The 20,452-nt window shown below is 41.4% G+C and overlaps 1 protein-coding gene across 1 annotated transcript in view; it reads left to right on the top strand.

Annotated features, from left to right (window-relative positions):
- LOC306743303 (low-density lipoprotein receptor-related protein 1-like) overlaps positions 1–20,452 on the top strand; it is a gene marked incomplete at its 5' end in the record, with an annotated part of 80,643 nt that overhangs the window by 17,246 nt on the left and 42,945 nt on the right. Inside the window, 4 exons of the mRNA XM_079225807.1 lie at positions 8,201–8,338; positions 14,593–14,712; positions 15,039–15,167; positions 15,443–15,703. Coding sequence (XP_079081933.1) covers positions 8,201–8,338; positions 14,593–14,712; positions 15,039–15,167; positions 15,443–15,703 — 648 coding nt within the window. The remainder of the gene's footprint in view (positions 1–8,200; positions 8,339–14,592; positions 14,713–15,038; positions 15,168–15,442; positions 15,704–20,452) is intronic.

Raw genomic sequence — 20,452 nt, forward strand, 5'->3', positions numbered from 1 at the left:
GCTATGGATAAGTACATCAAAAAATCATTTAATTTTCTAACATTTTCTTTCATGATGCTGGTATTAAAAGTGCTGTGCAACAACTTTAATTTCCTTTTTGCAGCTCTGTTGGAATAGTTGCTGTACAAAAACACTGACTCCCTGTCTGTATCCCGAATCTGTATGCAATTATGATTCTTGTGTGAACCGCATTCACTGTGGTTGAGCCAGCGACTGGGAACAGATGTTTGAGTAAGCTCTAGCATGTAAGCACTTTCTCCATCATGAGAAGTGCTTGCCGTGAAGGAATCCCTTTCATCGTCAAAGAACCGTATGCAACAATTGTCTGCTGCTAATATTCTCTGTTAGACTTTTTAGCCCCAGATTTAGCATGAAAATGTTCACAGGAGGACTTCCAAGCAGGGGGTGGAGTGCATCTCAATCATGCAAATACACAGCCCCTCTTTTCACACAGTGCTATCCACTTCCATTCAGGGTGGGAAAATGAGCTGATGACTCAAAGTACTTAACACTTGCAAATGCAAAACCACTCCCTGTATTTGTATTTATCAGGCTGTCATTAAAGTCATCTCGATAGGCGAATAGGAGTAGTACATACACACATAGACCTTGTTGATGCTTGGAAGTAATTTTGAGGGGATATACAATGGAATGCAGTTTCATAATGAAACTGGGGGACCCATGGCTGAAGAGGCTTTAATGTAACAATAGACAATTGTGGACCCTCATATTCAGACACACACTGTCATGTTAAGCTTCCAGTAAACATGTGATTTCATATCTTTGCTTTAAACAGGACAATGTGCACTAACACACTGGAACCTCCTTCAAAGAGTTAGTCTGATGTCAAAATAGTGGTACGACACAGTGGTTAATGCGCAACCATATCATACCCCTTGGCCCACACACACTCGAGCCCATGCCAGTGGATTGAGTTATCATCTCCGTGCAGCTGCCTGAGGTGGCCACACAATAAGGTTATCTGTCCATCTCTTGCCCCCGAGCCCCCTCTGAACGCTCGCCAGCCTGGTCCTTTGTCCGGACCATCTGACTGTCATGCCTCAGCAGCCTCTCCAAGACGACCACAGCCATCGAACTGAGGGCATGGAGCAATGGGGAGAAGGAATGATCCTTCAGGAAAAGCCTTTGTATTGGAGAAAAGGGGCAGATTAGCATTTAGGCCGAGGAGGAAAATGGATTTTGTAAAGCTCTGATCCATTTTCTGTAAAAACAGACTTTAACTGTAAAGTTGAGGTGGGGTGGGGGAGTCTGTTCCTAGCTTAAAATCAGTAATGTAGTTGCACTTGCAGGGGGCACCGTGGATGGAGCAGGAGGGTCTGTAGCGGCAGTGGTTGACACACTGCTACCACAGAGGAAGGAGCAAAGCCCTGTAAATCCCTCTGGTCTGTGGCCCTGAGCCCTCCTCAGATTCACCAGCCTATCAACAGACAGAGAACACAGGGCTTTCTCACGCCACACAGGCACCACTTCGCTTTCTCTGCTGTCTCCTCCACGCCCTGTCTGCTTCTCTGCCTCTTTCTTTCTTTCTTTCTTTCCTGTCTCCCACCGTCTTCCTCTCTGCCTGTCAAAGCAAAGAAGCTAGACTCAAGTCATCTCTGTTCCCTGTTCCTCATATCTCATCGCAAGTCTTTCCTCTGGTTTAATTGCCACAGTTTCCCCCCTGCCTGCAGATGGTTTGTTGGTTTGTTTTTGCTAGCTGTCTCTTTGTATGTTACTTTAGGGAAATGCGCTGAGGTGCTTTTCACACGGGGGCAGTTTACTCTGTGGCAACACATTTAACAGACCTGGATAACAAGTTTGAACAAGCAGGTGCACCGATTTAATAGATTTGTGTTGTTGTTGTTTTACTGGAAGTATTCAGCTTTAAGTGATACTTTACCCGAGTGCTTTCTTTTCAGTGTCAAACACTCCCACCTTGTAGTCTTGAATGGTTTTTGTGAAAGGTTTGTAGTAGTGGATCTAGTGGGGTCAAATTTAATGTCCGTTGATTTCCATGTTTTTTTTTAATCCAAATTAGTTGTGTCCCATAAATAACTTCTCTCTGCTATCCATCCATATGCACAGTATGTACTCAACGATAGATTTAGCAAATGATCCTTGTCAGGATCTCTATAGTCGTTCATTTTTATAGTCGAGAAACTAGATGCAGGAAAGCACAACATGTAATTCACAGAATAATGCAGTTGTTGGAACATTTTTAGGCATCATGTTATGTTGTCTTCAGTTATTCATATTCATCCTTTAAGACTGTGGTAAGCATGTTGGAAGAAAAAGTATGACATCAGGTCTCTTCCGGTGAGAGCACCATGCTATACTGTAAGTCCGGTGTGCTGCGGCTGCCTCGTCGGGTTCGGCATGGCCATGTGCTTGTTGTGCATTCTGCTGCAAAGTGTGACTCCAGAGAGGGGAGAGTTAGTCAGTGGGCAGACCTGGCTGTCACCCTACGCAACATATTCATTCGAGCTGACAGCAGACTTTATGGGAGTCAGTCAGGGGCTGGCATGGAACCTGGAGAGCAGGAAGAAATGCAGGCTTTTATGCAAAGGACAAAAGATCGACAGGGGATCCAAATTTAAGGTCATTGCATAACTACAGGAACTCAGAGATGGGGGATGGTGGGGTCCAAAGGTTGAGGTGTTTGAGGGAAGCACAAATTGGGAGAGATCGTCTTTCCCATCACAACCTTACTGCCTAGTGCCGGTCAGACATGTTGGTGTTAGTGTTATAGAGCCACAAGCGAGTGATGAGTTATCTCTGTATTGGGGGAATTACTTGAAGGTGACACAAGTAGTGATGCATCTACACTGTGCTCAGGAGAAAGTGTAGCATTGTCTTTGCAAAAAGTAATATTTTATTTCAAAGAGCACATGCTGCAATATGAGTTTAAATACAGCTGAACACAAGTTCTGCATTATGATTCATAGTTTATAATGTTGTAATCATGATGACTCAGTGCTCATTTCTTTCATATGTTATTCTTGAGAGAGAGATCATGCGGCAGATTGGCGAAAGATTTGAACAATCGGATCCCTGAGGACATAGTGAGGATATGCTAATATCACTGTTAGCTGATCACACAGTTCAGTGCAATAATGTAATTATACTCACTCTGCCCTATAATAGTGTAAGGGTTGTAATTCTCCCTCATTTTTTTGCCTCTTATCCACTGCACTGCCAAGATTTTTACATTGTTCTCACTCGCAGTACTTTATCTCCAAGGCGTCCAACTTTACTGAAGAATCTGTGCTATCCCAGTGAAGGATACATTAAGTTATTGTTATATATTGTTTTGTAATAATGATATTCCTTTACTCCCAAAGAAAGTTATATCTATAGGACCTGCTAATGACATTTTAAGGGCACTATTTTAATCGAAGGAGCATTCCAGATTTTGTGTTAAGTCTCCATATTTCGAAATTATGAATTTAACCTCTACTTCTCTTGGTAATACTTTATTTCTGCTCTGAATGAACAGAGAAAATGTGTTCAGAAATCTAAAAAAATATAAGTGATTTCGCATTTCTATGTTGTGGCCCCTAACAGATGGAGGTGATTATGATTTTATAACGTTATCTATATTTTATGGAACTTTTAAAGAGAGTTGCAAAGCATTTCCCAAAGACTAAAAATAACAGCAAAAGTATTTCAAGAGTGGTCGGAAATGTATGCCATAGGGTGATAGATCGTAGCTTTTGGTCTCATACAAATCCTAGTAGTTGCATTTTTTATAAGTTGAGTGGCAATTTGGACTCAAGCCAGTAAATGTGTATGCTGTTGCTTTGCCTTGAGTGTGGAAGGAAAAGTATGAAAGACTTTGTCCAGATCAGTAAATGATATATTTTAATTTTGGAAATTATCTTTTTTTTTTTTTCTTCAATAGAGGTAGAAGCGTAGGTTATTTAAACATAACACCAGCCCCTTGATTTTCAATGACGGACTACCTGAACGAAGGTAGACATTTTAGTCAGTTCTAAAGTTTAACATTGAACATTTTATATTTCCAGAGCAGGTTGTGATACGTTTTCTTGCCGAGAGAACCTGATATGGAGACAGTAGAAACGCATACTGGCCGCTTGTGAGAAGTGGCGGTGCGCAAGAGAAAGTCAACAGTATATACCAAAGAAGTGAAATGCAGAAGTGCCAGTGCTGTGTACCGTTGAGTACCGGCCCACTTCGAGCACTAGTTCTTATTATTGTCACCCTTTTCAAGCTGAGCATAAAAGAATAGAAGAGAAAAAAGAAGAGTTGAGTCTTTTAATCATGAGTTGTGTCTTCCCACTGAGCAACAGTGTTTGAGAACTGTAAATATGCAGTTTATTCTCCCTAAACATGAATAGAAACCCAGTTATTGAAATTATTGTTCTCTTCAGCATCTGGGGCAGAGAGAGCTTGGATGGGAATATTACATCTACACTGTCTATACAGCCAAATGCTTCATGGAAGTTTCCAAATTCATGGCACTGTAACTTGTTGTTGGCTTTGCCTGGAGCATCGGGGATCTTGACGTAATGATCTTTCAGTTCAGTACTGCAGACTTCATGAATTACTTCACATACTGTTGCTTCACTGACACCTAAATCTCCAGTTTGACAGTGGAAGGTGCCAATTGGCAGAAACCAAAAACGTTGACGTGATCAGCACTTGGATAGGATTCTCGGCCTTCATGTTTGTGACGACAATGCAATTCTGGGCTCCAGCAATAAAATGATATTGTCTGCAGTTTGTTTGCTCCTGGCTTGAAGTGCTTATATGGATGATGGTGTGTGATCGCTTTCATGGAAATAGTCTAATAAAAATATGCTAAATCAAATCCATGTTTAAGAGAACCATTTCCAGTGGCGGCTGGTGGATTTTTTTTTTTTGGTAGGGCCATCCAAAAACACATTACTACTTTGCAGTTACATTTTTATCATTTATTCCAACACTGACATAATAATGACATTTTATTAATACAATTCAGTATATATATATATAGCGTTGATGTAGCACAAGCATCAGCTGACAGTGGGTGGAAATGTCAGTCATCCCGTCTGCTTGAATGGCGATAAAATCAGCGTTCTTTACTTCCTCCAGAATGTAATCCCTTATAACCGACAGCATGCAGTCCAACATGTCCGCATGTGCTGCTTCCCTTTCACGCCGGTCTGTTGTCTTATGCCGAGTTCAGGAGGCTGATCTGGGACCAGTTGTTTCACCAGGAGTTTCTCTGCTATAGTTCTTCTCTCAAACGGGTCTTAGAGGAGAGATTTTATCGCGTTAGGGTTCTCTTCTTGCAAGAGTAGCGCTAGTGCTTGGCTGTTCCATTGTCATGTCGTTAAAATGGCGCTGAGCCTGAGAGAGAAGAGAAGCTGGCGAGAACACGCGAAGAGGAGAACACGCGAAGAGGAGAACACGCGAAGAGGAGAACACGCGAAGAGGAGAACACGCGAGACGAGCCCTGACGAGAACAGAGACACAGGAACGCACAGCCTGGGGCCAACTGAGAATAGCCCCCCCGGAAGTCTTTTTTTAGGGCGCTGATTGGATACATTGTATGTCACTCATTATTATCTTTAATCCGTGATTGGCTAAACTGCTTATTAGACCCGTCTTCCTTGGGCAAAATCGATCTGGCCCCAGCACGGCGCATGCAAGGGGGCAGCTGAGAGGTGCATGAGCAGAGAGGACAAGCAGGAAAGCATGTATTTTGAGCAGATATCCTATTTTACAAATATTACTGGGTATATTCCATAGCTAAAAAACACAAATATTGACAATTTGTATAATTTATTAATATTATTATAATTTTTATAATTCATAATATGATAAATATATGATATATTGGCTGGCCGCCACTGACCATTTCCCTTAATCTGGTTTAAATAGCCACTTTACTTTATCTGGGGGAAACATGTCAAAACAAACAAAACAAACAAAAATATATATATATATATATATTCTAAAGCAGAATGACATTTCTCCAATCTTACTTTGGCTCAAAATAAATTATTTGTTTTGCGCATCTCTCTCTAAAACCTTGGAAAAAAACAGCAGTTTGATAATGAATCTGTAGTTAAAAAAACATTTAAATGAAAAGAAGTTCTACTGTTTTATATACCATATAATTTGCACAGCAATCCTCTGCTTCCACTGACGGATGACGCAGGAAATGGCTACTGCCAGTACGAAGGGAGCTTATTGTATTACACTGCCAACAACTTCCCAAACTGGAGCAGCGAGTACAGGGTTCATCTCCATTGTCCCTCCTGCAAAGTTATTTAATCCTCCATATTGTCCTTTCTATTTAGTTTTCTGCTGCTGGTCCCTATTCAGCTCCTGCCAAAGTATTACTTTGTTGTGGAACTCAAGCAATTCTTTATGGCTGTTGTGTGTCGCTGGCAGTTGTAAGTGTATTTCCAAAAACACACTTAGTTTTCCTGCCTAACCTTGTTGTTCGCTTCAGCCTTTTGGTGGCTGCAATGTGTTGGGACCACAGACAATAGTTATTCAGTTTATTTGTCTATCTGTTCAATTCCCAATACACCACTTCCTGTCAAATATACTTGCAAATACACAGATGTGGGAAGTGTGAGTCATTCAGATGACTTTCACTATGACTTATTCAGAGAAAACTGTTGACAAATGATAAATACTTGGCAGGTTTGTGTGCATGGCAGTATATTCTTGGAACTGCAGTTTGTGGAAATCCCCAGGTTGGCAGTTTATTGAATGTAAATCAGGTGGGTTTAGAGGGCGAGGCTGCAGGAGGGCTGCTAATATGCTAGCATCCTCCAGATGGAAGAGCTCTCCCTCTCCCTAAGCCAGACGTATTAGAAGCTAATTCTCTGTTCGAATGTGGCGCATTTTCCACTCAGGCTGTTGTGGTGGGATCATTATGGAACCGCTTGTCACTTTACGGTACTTGTTTTCACTGAGTTACATTTTATGATCTGTGTGTGTGGTTACTAATCTCTTGGATGGATAGAGAGGACTAGTGGGGAAAGTGTGTGGTTTTCTTGAATGCAGACAAAGCAGGCAAAGGTTTCCTTTCATAAGTCTTTATGCACATCCACACTTTGATTAATTTGATGGCATGTCTTGTAAGAAAAATCAACATGCATGAGGCAGAAATAAGGGTTAAATTAACTGGATTTTAGCTGCTTAATATTCAGACACTAAAGACCTTGTATATGTCCGATTCTGAAGGAGGCATCTGAAACAGGTTTGCAGCTCAGGGTTCACAAATTCAGATAACACGATCTCAAAGCCTCTCAGCATAACCCACAGAACTCTACAGATTGTTTCCAGTGAAGACGGTGAACTTTATTTTCTCTGCTTCTAGTGTTTTTCTTAAATGGGTCAGCAGATGTTAGTCAGAAAAAGAGAAGGAGGAGGAGTAGGAGGCAGAGGAGGAGGAGGAAGAGGAGGAGGAAGAATAATAACAGCCAAAGCAAACTGTTGGCTCTGCAGCGTGGGCTGAGAGGAGAGATTGAAAAAAGAGTGGTAGAGAATGAAGGGTAGAGACTGTATCTAGTCTATGTTCTGATGTGACGCTGGCAATAAAATATTGCCATCTTTTTCTGGATAAGAAGAGATCACGTTTTGTTCGCCACTCCCCTTTAGATTTAGCATTATATTTCTAACAATATTCCTACGATATCTGCCTAACGATCACATTTGCAGACCATATGTCATCTCTTTCCCACACTGTACACATACACAGTAACTGCATGTATGCACATGTCACATGTGGGGAACATTCACTTGTTCACCTATCATCGCAGGTTGTGCATTGAACTCGAGGTGGAGGTTGTTTCTGCTTTTGTGTGATACGACATCATTAGACATGAAGGCCTGCCCTCAAGGATTTCTCAGACATAAATTAATGAATGAATGTCCATCTGTATTTTGTTGGGTCTTATCTCTGTTCTTTTAATTATTTTGTACTCTGGTTGATCTTTCAAAAGGGATCTGGATCTCAAAGAGACTTCTTGATTATAATAACGCATTTTCGTACTACTTTTGTTCTTGACATGTGTGCTGACATCGAAAGTGTTAAACTTAAAATTTATTTTGCATGTAAACAAGTGCATTTTACCATTATACATAATATAACATATTGTATATTATATTCTTTATCTTTCTATATTTTGCTTTGTAATTCTGTTTTTCCTCACATGTTTTTGTTCCTGTTTTCCAGGCTCCAACAACAGGGTGAACCAGTGTCCTGTCAATGAACACGGTTGCCTGGACCTGGATGTGTGTATCCATATGAGCAAACTGTGTGATGGAGTCCCCGACTGCACCGATGGCTGGGATGAGGGCCCTCACTGCAGAGGTAATAAACATGCACACGCATCTGCAAACTCCCATTTTCTGCACAAAACAAAAAGTTAGAAGAGATCGGATCATAATGTGCTCTATCTACACTGTCACACAAAGTATCAGCCTTTGTTGCGTTTCAAAATTGATCAGCCAGCTTCTCTTCCCTATCTCCTACTTGTCTTCTTGTTCTGAAACTATCTGTATGCAATCATCTCCTCTATTAGGCTATTTAATGAGCTGTCCTGCTCAGGTTTGTGCAATTACAATGACATTTCTCTTTCTGGAGAAAAAAAGTCATTAATTTATCAATCAGCCTAGCTATGACACTGTTTCCCAAATCCCTGTGGAAATTATGAACATTGAGCCCAGATGCAGCTGGAGAAGAATCTCATCAAATCCTCCACTATTAATTAGAGTTGATGGAAGAATGAGCGATGGAACATATTGGGTCCATAGTGTCCGTCTTTGTTGCAGTAGACAAAGAAGCAAACACGCCGCCTAGAGTATTGCCTCAGTATTCAGCAAGGCAGTCCTCTGATATAGCGGTAATAAGCTCTGCCTGTTTATAGTTGCAATAACTCATGTAGGGATACATGCTTTTAATTTCAGTTGTGCACACCCAAGTGTCTTTCTCTCCATTTTGCTTGTATTGGTACTAATGCATTTTGCTATCCAAAATCCCTTTACTGAAATACAAAATCACTTATTTAATCTAATATTTACAATCAAGTCTCTGTGGACTAAAGTTCTAGAACATGAGTTGGTCTGTCTGGTTCTAAAACAATGCCTGTAATCTCGGATCATCTTATATCTTCTACTAATTTTAAAGTATTAACCAAAGCTTCAGTATCTGCAATTGTAAATTTGAGTAATTTAACATATTTTAGGTTAATTTGTCTGTTAAAAAAATAAATATTATATATGTATTTACCCTGTCAGTTGTTACTTTTTGTGTTTTAATGTCGGTTTTGTGTATTCTATTTATATTGCAAGAAACAATATAAATGTCTCCATTTTATTCTCCTCTGTACACAGTAAGCCCATTTAATTTCAGAGTCTTTTTTACTATTGAACCACTCTGTATAGATAGACTGAGTGAATAAGTAGGTATTCTACATAGAGTTAAGTTACTAAATGTAAAAGCTCTAGTGCTTTAGTCAGAGCGTTTAAGCAGTGTGATATGGTTTATCCTGCAGAGCAGGAGCACTGTTGAGCTGATGAAGTGGACAGTTGTTCAGAGTGGGTGTTTGTATCCCACACACTGGTCATCACTGTGAGACAAGTCTTTACACAACATAGTGATGATCTAATCACAACATGCACTGCCTGTCCCTGAAGACACAAGTCCAGCTGTCCTCAATAAAGCATTGGTCACACACTTACGCGTTCATGGGCTTGTAGTGCATGCATATACTCCCACACAAACGTACACTCACAGTCACATTCTTGCAAATATACACCCAAACACACCCATTACACCACACGCAAACACGCCAGCAGTGTGTCCAGAACGTTTGGCATTGCCGCTTGTGAGCTCCCCTCTTTTCAGTGAAAGGCCCGGCCTTTCACAAGCATGTACGTGTTTGCTTGTACGCCAGGTTGTGCAAGTATACCTGGGCGCTGATGCCTGAAAGCACACTTTGTCAGTCAGTGTGTCCAGGTAATTCTGCCAAAGTTGTTGACAAGAGTGGTTAGAAAGGGGGAGTGTAGCAAGGTTAGGCAGGAATTTTATCTTTCTGAAATACATTTTCAAAGTGTGTGGCAAGGCAAGGGATTAGTTGGCCTTGTTTGTGTTAAGAAACGACAGCAAGGGAGTAACTCAATGGTGCTGTGATGGGTAGTGAAGTTGATACAGGCAATGTGGTTCTAAGTTTCAGATACAGTACTCTGATCTGACACTTGATTTGTGTTTTTGACTCCTACCACTAGCGAAGTAAAAACAAACCAGAACATTCATAAATTTTTAGGCTGTCAGTGGAAATGAAAATGTTTTTGTTTGAGGTCCTAAAAATCTTTTTTCTTACTATGAGTGAGAAAATATTCAAGACTATTTAAGTTTAAATATCGGAAAGCAGACTGACCATTGGGTAGCCTTAGTTTGTGCCAGATACTTGCTATAGCTGTGGCTAGCACAAGTAAGCCTGATACGTGACCTTTTAAGAACTTTCTCTGAACTGCCTTATTCAAGGGATCGGCCCTTGGTACCTTGCGCAAGAGCATGTTAAAGGCATATGTTGAGAATGCTTACATGAATGATCCAAACCAGGGTCTTGAGTTTCTTTGTCATTCTTTAGTCATAATACAACATAACACGACCAGGCCTCTATTTAAAAAGCCCCTTTTAACTAAATATCCTTCTCAGACAGCTGGCAGTTATGTTGCTTTTCTGTCTAATGGGTGAAAGTTGAGTCTTTTCATTGATCTGAAGGCCTGCATTTGTCCTTTCTCTGTCATCTTGTGGGTGATGGGGCCTCTGTTGGGGGGCAAGGCCTTAGACCTGCCTCCCTCAGAAGTGACTGATTGATAGGGAAAAGAAAATGGGGTCATGGCAGTACTCTTGAAAGCCTTTCCCTTTTTTTCTTGCCGTCTCAAAGGGCTCCCTGATTATTGTATTGGCCTGATGCTATTGTTTATGCATGCAGTGGGCTTTCATTGTCCTTCATGTCTCACTAACTGTGGAATGAGAATCGGTCAGGCCACTTGAGGCTGCCTGTGGTAAGACCACATTTTCATCTTTATTCATGAGTGGGTCTTGACCTAAATTAGTTTATTGGCTGCAGTTAGAGTTGTTTCGCATGACAAGACCTGTTTTATTGCCCGTCTTTGCCCATCACTGTATTTAGAGACACACAGTGTTGTGAAACTGTCATGTTTTTCTTGGCTCATGAAGGGTTGCGGAAAAGTGTGGAAAATCTGAGTTTTGATTTTCATAGGCAAGTTAAACTGATGTGTTTGGGAATGTTTTGCATGTGTGCGTGAGTATTTCTGTGAGTTTAAGCGTCTGGGACAGCATGCTGCCACTGTTTGTAACCACGATAGCTACTGTTTGCTCATTACTCAAGCCACTGCCCTGCTTGTTTGCACATGGTTATTTTGTCCCCTTTGACTCTGCATTTCCACACAATTGCCAATAAATGCAACTTTATGGTCACAATTTCTGAGCCTTTGCACACCTTAATACCTGGGTATGCATTTGCTTATTCTTTTAGTATGATTTACCCTTCTCAAAAGTTCTTGCTGTTCAGTAAAGCACATCAGTTGTGACGGAATGCATCAAATAGTCGCAAAGTAGTTTCACATTAGGAAATTGTCTTTGCGAGTGCCTGATTGTGTTTAACGGAGCATGGCCTTCTGCTAAATTTAAATAAGATTGGTATTCTCAAAGTTTTAGTCGATAATAAGTTTGTCCAAATTCTTCAAACTATGATGTGCTACAATGCAAACTGATTATGTGAAGGGTATGCATATCCATACATACAAATAGAAATATGTCCAAACCATTCAGTTTAGGCTAGGTAGTAGGAAGCAGGTAATTTGATGGAACTGTGTAGGAAACCAGTAGGCTCCTGTCAGCTTGAGGTAGAGGGCAGGGGCATGTGCAGACTTGTTTCCAGACTGTCAGAGCACAAAGGTAGGAATGTCCTGGCAAATTACGTATCTTTAAAGTCTCACACTAACTTTATAAAAACTGGCTATTCCAGTGTGTGTGTGACTCAATTTGTGCTTTCAATTTCAGCTTGTGGATGTTGAAATGCAAGGAGGCTTCATTTATTGTATTTGGGATTTCTCATAAAGTAAGGGATTAGTGTTTAAGCCAGCTGATGGATAGATGAGCTGATCTTTTAAAGACTTGGTTTTTGATGTGTCACTACAGACATGACCCCAACACCACCCGGTCTCTGTTTCACTCAACCTGCGTCACCCTGTTGCACCCGGCCTGTCTGCCCCATGAGTGTATGTCAGACGAAAATGTCAACTTTCATATATTTCCATATTCACTGGCCATGGACAGCGACCAAGACTAGTTTCAGACACATTTACAGAATATGCAAATCATATTATGCATATCTGCAAGGTGGACACAACCTCCGTGGATTGCATCTGGAACTTGTGCTGTCAGTCATACATTTCTTATATTAACAGACAAATGTCAGATGTCATCTGGGCCTTTCTAGCAAACAATCTCATACTCTCACTCCCTGCTATAGAGCTATAGATGAGTGAAATTGAGGGTTGACATCCATACAGTAACGGGATCAATGGCTTTGGCTACCTTGTTTAGGACTGAAGGCCTCCAGTGTGTCACTGTGTGATTTGTTTGCTTCGTTCATTAACCCCTGGTCAAATGTCTGACACACTGCTGTTGCCTGTTTGCTTGGATCTATGACTTTCTAACGACCCCATATCCTTCAGCCCTTTCTGCATTAGTTTCCACCTCTGTTTGCTCTGCCTTCCTCTTCTCCCCCCTCTTCCTATGTTCCTCTTCATTCTTTTGTTTCTTCTTCTTCTGTTGTTTTCTGTTCTTCTAATCACACTTTCTGTCCTCACTTCTCTCTCTTCCTCTGCTCTTCTTGCTATTGTACAACTACAAATGTGCCCTTAGGTAAGAACGAGCGAAAGGATTTGCGGATTCACACTCCAGAAACCTTTCCCCCAGACGCTCTCAAAGGAAAATGTCTTATTTTCTTTTAGAGTAGGCCAAAAAAATAAGTAAATGAAAGTAGCTAGTTTTGGAGTAGCTGGGCGACGAGTATTATTTTTATTTATATATATATATATATATATATATATATATATATATATATATATATATATATATATATATATATATATATATATATATATATATATATATATATATATATATATATATATATATCTCGTCATACTTTACAGTGTTCATTTCTAAAGGAATGACAATTTAGATCCAACCAATATCTGTCAAAATAATTAAAGCAATACAAATGTTGTCTAAATCGCCGACACATAGCTAGGTAGGTAGAAAATGACCCTGGACAGAAATGCATTGTGGGGATATTTTAGCACTCCAGTTGCCTGTGGTCTCTCACAGTGTGAGGCTCGTTGAATGGATTCGATGTGAGCCGCAGTGTTTGCTAAGGGACTCTTCCTTTCAGCGGGGCCACAACAAAAGGCTCATTGTGGCCCAGAGTGCCACAGGCTTTATATAATAAGGGCCCTTCACTGGTCCAATCGACGCTCTTTACAGCCATATGATCACTAGCTACTGTATGCAGAGTGTGTCCATGACCGCTTATCGTTTTTTGTTGGATGCATTGGTAAATGTATTTGTGCTAGTGGAACCCTATTTTATTTTGTTTTGTTAATCTTAGTGTTTACACTTGGCAATTGATTAAATGGGGCTGTTTCTCAACAGGTTCACTTACGTGTGAATTGTGAGAATGACAAAGGTAATATTGGTAATATTGATGAAGGAATGAGAGCTGATCATTATCAGAATAATACATGTCCATATGTGCTCAGATACTGTAAAAAGTTCATTAAATTCTGGCAGAACAAACTCAATGTGGGTCAGCGACCTGTTCTTCGTGGACACATGATCTAAATAATACAATATTTTATCAGCCTGAGTTCAAGAGTGTCACAACCATCTTTATTGGAGGTTCAAAGCTAATGGAACCTGTCTGAAATACCGTTTGTTTTGTAATATCAGATGTGGTTCACCATTACTACCCTACCCCATTTATCTGCAAGCTGAGAAAAACACACACATCTGCTTGCACACACACGTTCTCTAGCTATCACGATGAAAGGGGATGTGTGGATGCCCCCGTTTCATTTCCTGCCAAAAAGATGTGTCCTTGAGTTCCCTCTGGGGGCGGGAAAAAAGAGGCCCCCCAACGTGAGCGCTTTCACATCAGCTCGTCTGTCACATGCCCGTGTGTGTGTGTGTGTGTGTGTGTGTGTGTGTGTGTGTGTGTGTGTGTGTGTGTGTGTGTTACCCCCACTCTCTCTTTCTCACACACACATGCAAACACACAATCCTATCTGATCTCCCAGTGGGGATGTGATAGGATTTGACAGTGAGATTCTGTTAAGATTCAGAATAACATTAGAGAGCTGATCTGCACACAAACGTGATCAAGGATGAAATACTTAAACAGGCTTTCATTGTTGTCCAGAATGCATTTGCCCTCTAAATTTGATCTGTATGGTGGCAATGCTGCGCCCATGTCAGCCTCCACAGTATTTATGTTTTCTGTGTCTTTCTGTTTTTCTCTGCTTCAGAACAAGCACCAGGCTGTGCCTCCCATGGGTGCCAGTTTCACTGCGCTGTGACTCATGATGGGCCTCTGTGCTACTGTAGCAACGGCTATGAGGTTTCTGCAGATGGAAAGACATGTAAAGGTGAGTGGGTGATTTGGCAGATTTATTCTCGCTTGGCCAAAGTAAAATGCACAAACTCATCTGTTACTCTGACTTTCTGCTTGCTGACGGAAATGTGCGTGGGGCAGCATGCAGAGAAGATTACACATTTTATCAAACTGCTTGCCTCAAGACAGACAAATGCATGTTCCAGAGTTTGCTAGTAACCTTTTTTCTTTTTGTTATATGGTGCCAAGACTATATTGTATTGGAGTACACCCAATGCAGCAAAATGCGAATAAGTGCTGTACAATTTCTATATTTTCTTTACTGACCGTGTCTGTTAATGTATTGTTATCATCCTGTAGATTTCAATGAGTGCAATGTGTACGGGACGTGCAGTCAGACGTGCACAAACACTGAAGGCTCTTACATCTGCAGCTGTGTGGAGGGCTACCTGCTGCAGCCTGACAACCGCTCCTGTAAAGCCAAAAATGGTGAGAAAACACCTTTAAAAAAAGTGCAACAGACAACAAGGATGCAGTTGATTTATCTCTCTGTTGAAACTGTCTCCCGCTGTATTATATCAGATAATCAGATCTACATGGTGTGAAGCCCCTTTTGTTTTACAAGCTTGTTTACTGGAGAGAGATGTATTGACCTTTGACTCCTTTTCATCTCCTCCTCATCTCTCTTCCCCTGATGCCCCATTTTATCCTCTTTCTGTGCTTGCCCTGCCTGTTTACTCCCCTGTCCCGATCACCCTCCCCAGAGCCAGTGGATCGCCTGCCTATGCTGTTGATTGCTAACCTCCATGACATCCGCTGCACCTCCCTGAGCGGCTCTACGTCCCGGCTGCCCTCCATCGGCACCAAGCAGACGATGGCTATGGACTTCATCTATGCTGAGGAGACCGTCTGCTGGATAGATGTGGGTGACACTCCCGCTGCTACCCAGCTGAAGTGTGCCAGTATCTCTGACCTCAAGACTGTCACTAACATTCGCACCATCAACATCTCCCTCAGCCTGCACCGTGAGTAGTAGTTTAACTGACGAAAATGACTATAACACTTTCTAGAAACTGTTTTATGCTGACACAGAAACATGCTGTCAAGTACTTTGAGGGCATGATGGGTTCGCTGTAAACAACCAGTGAAAGAAAAATGCATTCTATGCACAAGAGCACTCAAGCAACACTCCGATAATCACTTTGAGTTGTCAGTTCACCCCGTGTGAAATGTTCGTACTTTGCCTCAGGAATCAAACGGTCAACTTTACATCTGCTAGCTCAGACAAATGTAAAATGTGAAGCAACACAGCCTTGTCTCAGAAAGCCACTCATACCAGCATTAAAGTGCCAAGTAGAAGTGCTGAGTCCAGCTTTATTTTTCAAAAGATTTCTCTGTGAAGATCATGGGGCACTATATCATCCTGTAGAGGCAATATATATATATGTAGCTTATTTCTAGTGATTTGATGCATATAAGGCTGGCAGCATGCCTTCAGGCATTAATTTGCATATTTCTTGACAAGCAAACCAGAACCTACTGTGTAGCCTGGTTCATGTACTGACTGTGTGTGGCTATTCCAAAGCGTGGAAATGTATTCCTCCTCCCGTTTAATGCATTTGAATGTTGTCGGTTGTATCCCAAAGCGGATCATTGTTTTTTGATACTATGACATTTGGCATTAGGTTTTACCATAGAAGTCCTTTCTGTCTTCACAAGTTGTCCCAATTACTGTGTGTGTGTGTGTGTGTGTGTGTGTGTGTGTGTGTGTGTGTGTGTGTTGTAATGGAAGATTTTCCCTGTAGCGTGTTATTGGCCTCGTCATTATTCCCGGACACAGACGTGTATAGCATATCAACACTTCCCTCTGACAGGCTTACTCATATAATGCTGACATGATTTATCTCTGATTACGAGCCTGACAATGTTTGTTATTATTCGCCTGGCTGAAAGAGCCGTTGCTCTGTAAGAATGGGGGCAGAAATGTAGACAAAACATAAAAGCTAGGGTGTGGGTCTGTGCATATGTTTGTGCGTGTGGGAAGCGTTCCCTTGAGATTTGGCCCCAGGCATCTAACGGCAGACGCGAAGAAAACAAGTGAGAAAGGAGGGTGTGTATACTCAAACCTGCGACATGATTAGAAGGGCCTTGCCTCATATCCACTTCAAATGAAGCTTGTGCAACTGCTGTCACTGCTGACAGCTGTGGCATAGCCGAGGCTCAGGGGCTCAGTGAACTCCAGCATCCTACAATGAGGTTTTCCCACTGCACTCTTTTGAGTTGACCGTATCCCAACTCGCCCTCATTGTGTTACCACCTCTTTTTTGTTTTTTTTATCCCCTGCTCTGTTAAGTTGAGGGGACCGGGAGCCCAACAGAAAGAGTGAAGCAAAAGAGACAAGGGATTGATGAAATGAGAGGGAGAGAGAAAAAGAAGGTAGTGATTTGCTGTACCTTGGAGGTGTGTGTATGCGAGTGGTCATGCAGATGGTATTTACATTCCTTCGTTGGGTTATGTCAGCTTGAACAGCCCCTACATTCCAGTCTGTCCAGCCAGGTCAACATATTCATAGCGCACACACACACACACACACACACACACTCACCGACCTAAATACCTTCGTCTCATGCACCCATTACTTGGTGACATATTACCGTTTATGATTTGAGATTTTGTTTTGCCGCTGTGCACACACTGCATCTGTCTGTGTGCTGTCCCATTTCTGTGCACATGTAGAATATGTAAAGCTTATATCTAAACCTTGTACATCAAAGTCGGTCTGTAAATAAGAGACAATAAGAAACTGCACATCTATATATTTTGTATCCTTATTTGTCTTCCTTTGATGCTGCACTAACCTTTCTTCATTAAAACTAGCATTTAAGTTTAATAATATCTAATTTGGGATTCAGAAAGTGCAGTTTAAAATAAGAAAATCATGATAATGAGTTTCTATTACATTTAGGAAATGGCTCTGCAGTGCATACACAATGAGAAAGCCGAAGTGTGTCTTACTCGGGGAAACTAGTGAGAGACCTGTGTTGACCAAATTTATTGATCCATAATCTAGTTAAACTTTGATTTCTAAGTGTTAATTATTAAAGTAAATTTGATGTGTGAGGGAGAAAGAGAGAGAGAGAGAGAGATAGATACAGCAAGACCTGCAGCATTGAAAGGTCTTGCTCCTTAGTTTGTAAAATAAAACTTGAAAACCTAACTGGTTTTCCACAAAAAGTGTGCGTGTGTTAAAGGATGTATCAAGCATGACCTTTTATTAGTAAAGAGTACAATACAATTTCTGTAACTAAGCAACCAATCTACTTCCTGTTCACACAGGCCCTGCGCATACGTGAATGGTCCTGGGAGATTAATTTTCAGGCGTGCTAGTATGGATGTAAATGTCTTTGCGTTGCTGAAATGCTCGTGAGGACGGACATTGTTTTAGTGTTAGTGTGGATGCAGCCTGAGGCATAATATCTGTGGATCTGACGCGGTGCTGTGATGTACCACAGTCAAGGTTTCCCCCAGGAAAAAGCAGCAATAAACCACCCAGATCTTGTGCATCTCGTCTTGTGACTAAACAATAGCCAAATCTATTTCCTTTTATGTGTGAAATGGCACAATTTCTCAGGTTTTTTTTAGTTTGGTTTTATTTCATAAAATTGTATTAAGATGTTAATAGAGGCGGTCTTAATTTCAGGTTAGGTGGCCCACCTTAACTATAACACACTGTGGAAAATCCTGACGGTCTGAGTCTAGTCATGTCTGTTGGTCGATTTTGACTGTCCTCAGTCACTCAGGGAGCAAAAAAGACAAACGGGCAAGAGGCTCTCTTTGCACTTTGGCTGACCCCCCCCCCCAACCCCATTTTATGTTGCATCAGTCTGGGCTTTCAGCTGAGATAAGATAGGTAAATTAACAGAGGGGTTTTTGCTGAGTCAAAAAGTAATTTGTAGCACGTAATGTATGTTTGTTTGTAGTCTTTTGCTTTAAATGTTATCTAAGCTTCTCCTGTGTGACCTTCTTAATTTAACCATTTGCCTTTTCTTGAATTGGAACTTGTTTTTTCAAAACAAATTCTGATCATATAAATGAAGCTAATGTCAACTCTTTGTTTGCACTATTCAGTGTTTGATAATGAGCAGGGCTCAGGTGCACTCCTAAAGGTATGGTGGACAGACCAGGGGATTGGCCTTGAATGGATATGGATTATGGCACGGGGGGGGGGGGGGGGGGTGGAGGTTGCAGGGTTCACACAAACAGAGTGATTTATAGCTTCTGGGAGCCAGAGAGAGCAGGGCAGATAAGTAGACGAGGGCTCCAGATGTGGCCTGCTCTGTCTACATGTGTGAGTCTCTGACTGGGAAGATAAAAGGGGAGCAGAGACTACCGGTTCCATCCTCTTCTCCCCATGTCCTTCTGCCCATCGACCTCCTTCCTCCTGCTTTATAGCCTTTGTTTGGGGTTTTCCCCAGAATACGTTAGTGCACAGAAGGTCTTTATGAATTTGTGTCAACATCTGATTATAAAAGTATAGTATTATGGTGAAAATCATCTAAATCCCTATTAGCACGGGACTAGTATTACCAGAGGGCCTCATGTGATTTACAAAGTACCCCACATTTCTGTGTTTCGTGCTGCACATTTGCACAGGATGAGCAAGCAGCCTCCATGATTCTCGACTGGGTTAGAGGCAGAAAACAGGAGCGGAGTATACAAAAAACCTTGCAAAAAGTAATGCAATCCCAAATCACAGAGATGCCGATTTGACCTGTGCCAATATTATCACATGACCTCTGTGTTTGTTGAAGTATGGTTGGTAATATGCGGTGGAATTTCTACTTGACAAAATACGGACATGGCACAGATTCGTATGGGAATAGGATCACGGAAAACCTCCACTATTATTACACGTTTCTAGAGATCCCCTATAAGTGCATCTAGTTTACACAAATGCCTCCACTGTACTGCATTATTCTCTCAGCTGTTACCTGCATCCAAAGAACACATGCCTATTCTAACTAAAGGACTTTTCACATCACATCTTATTCTCATTGTTTTTGTCATGGTTTGAATTTTGTGACTTTAGCCCTCACCAGGTCTTCCTTTCAAGGCAATAACTTCGATAACTTATCTTTTTCACCTGTAGCAGATTGGAATTTGCCGATGCCATGAACACTAAACTCCAAAACTGTGAGAGGTCAACTGTGTCAAAAGGGGTTTTTGCACAGATGAATGGGATACTCTTGGTACAGGAAGTTTTGTGGAAGCAGCATGCTGTCGATTCCCTCTGCTATGCCCATGTAAATATAGGAATAATTGCACTGACATGCAAATAGAAAAAATAACAGTTGAACAAATTCTGTGGTGCTAGTTGGAAGAACTAAATAGGCTGTGGCCCTGAACGTAAATACCTTTTTTGCTTTTTGGGCAGAAGGCATGTTTGTTGTTGCCAATAAGACCCCCTTGGTTTGTGAAACGTTTCCTCAGACTAGTGTGTGCTGGTAGGTGTTAAGGGCAGGAAGTGAAGTAGGTTATGAGGGCAGGGTGATTGAATGAGGAGAAAAGGGTGGGTTCATTCAGTTTCCCATCAAACGTTCCACTTACCAAAATCTGAATGAGTAAGGATGTCAACAGACTGGCTGGTCCACTAGTTGTAGACTGTTACACAACACAGTAGTGACTATGTTGCACAACTGGCCCCTCTACTCTGTATATCAGTCTAATCAATGCCTTGTGCAGCCAGACTTCCAGCTGGATTTCTTTAAAGGAGT

The sequence above is a fragment of the Taurulus bubalis genome (genome assembly GCF_910589615.1).
Source record: "Taurulus bubalis genome assembly, chromosome: 11".
In the NCBI taxonomy this organism is placed as follows: domain Eukaryota; kingdom Metazoa; phylum Chordata; class Actinopteri; order Perciformes; family Cottidae; genus Taurulus; species Taurulus bubalis.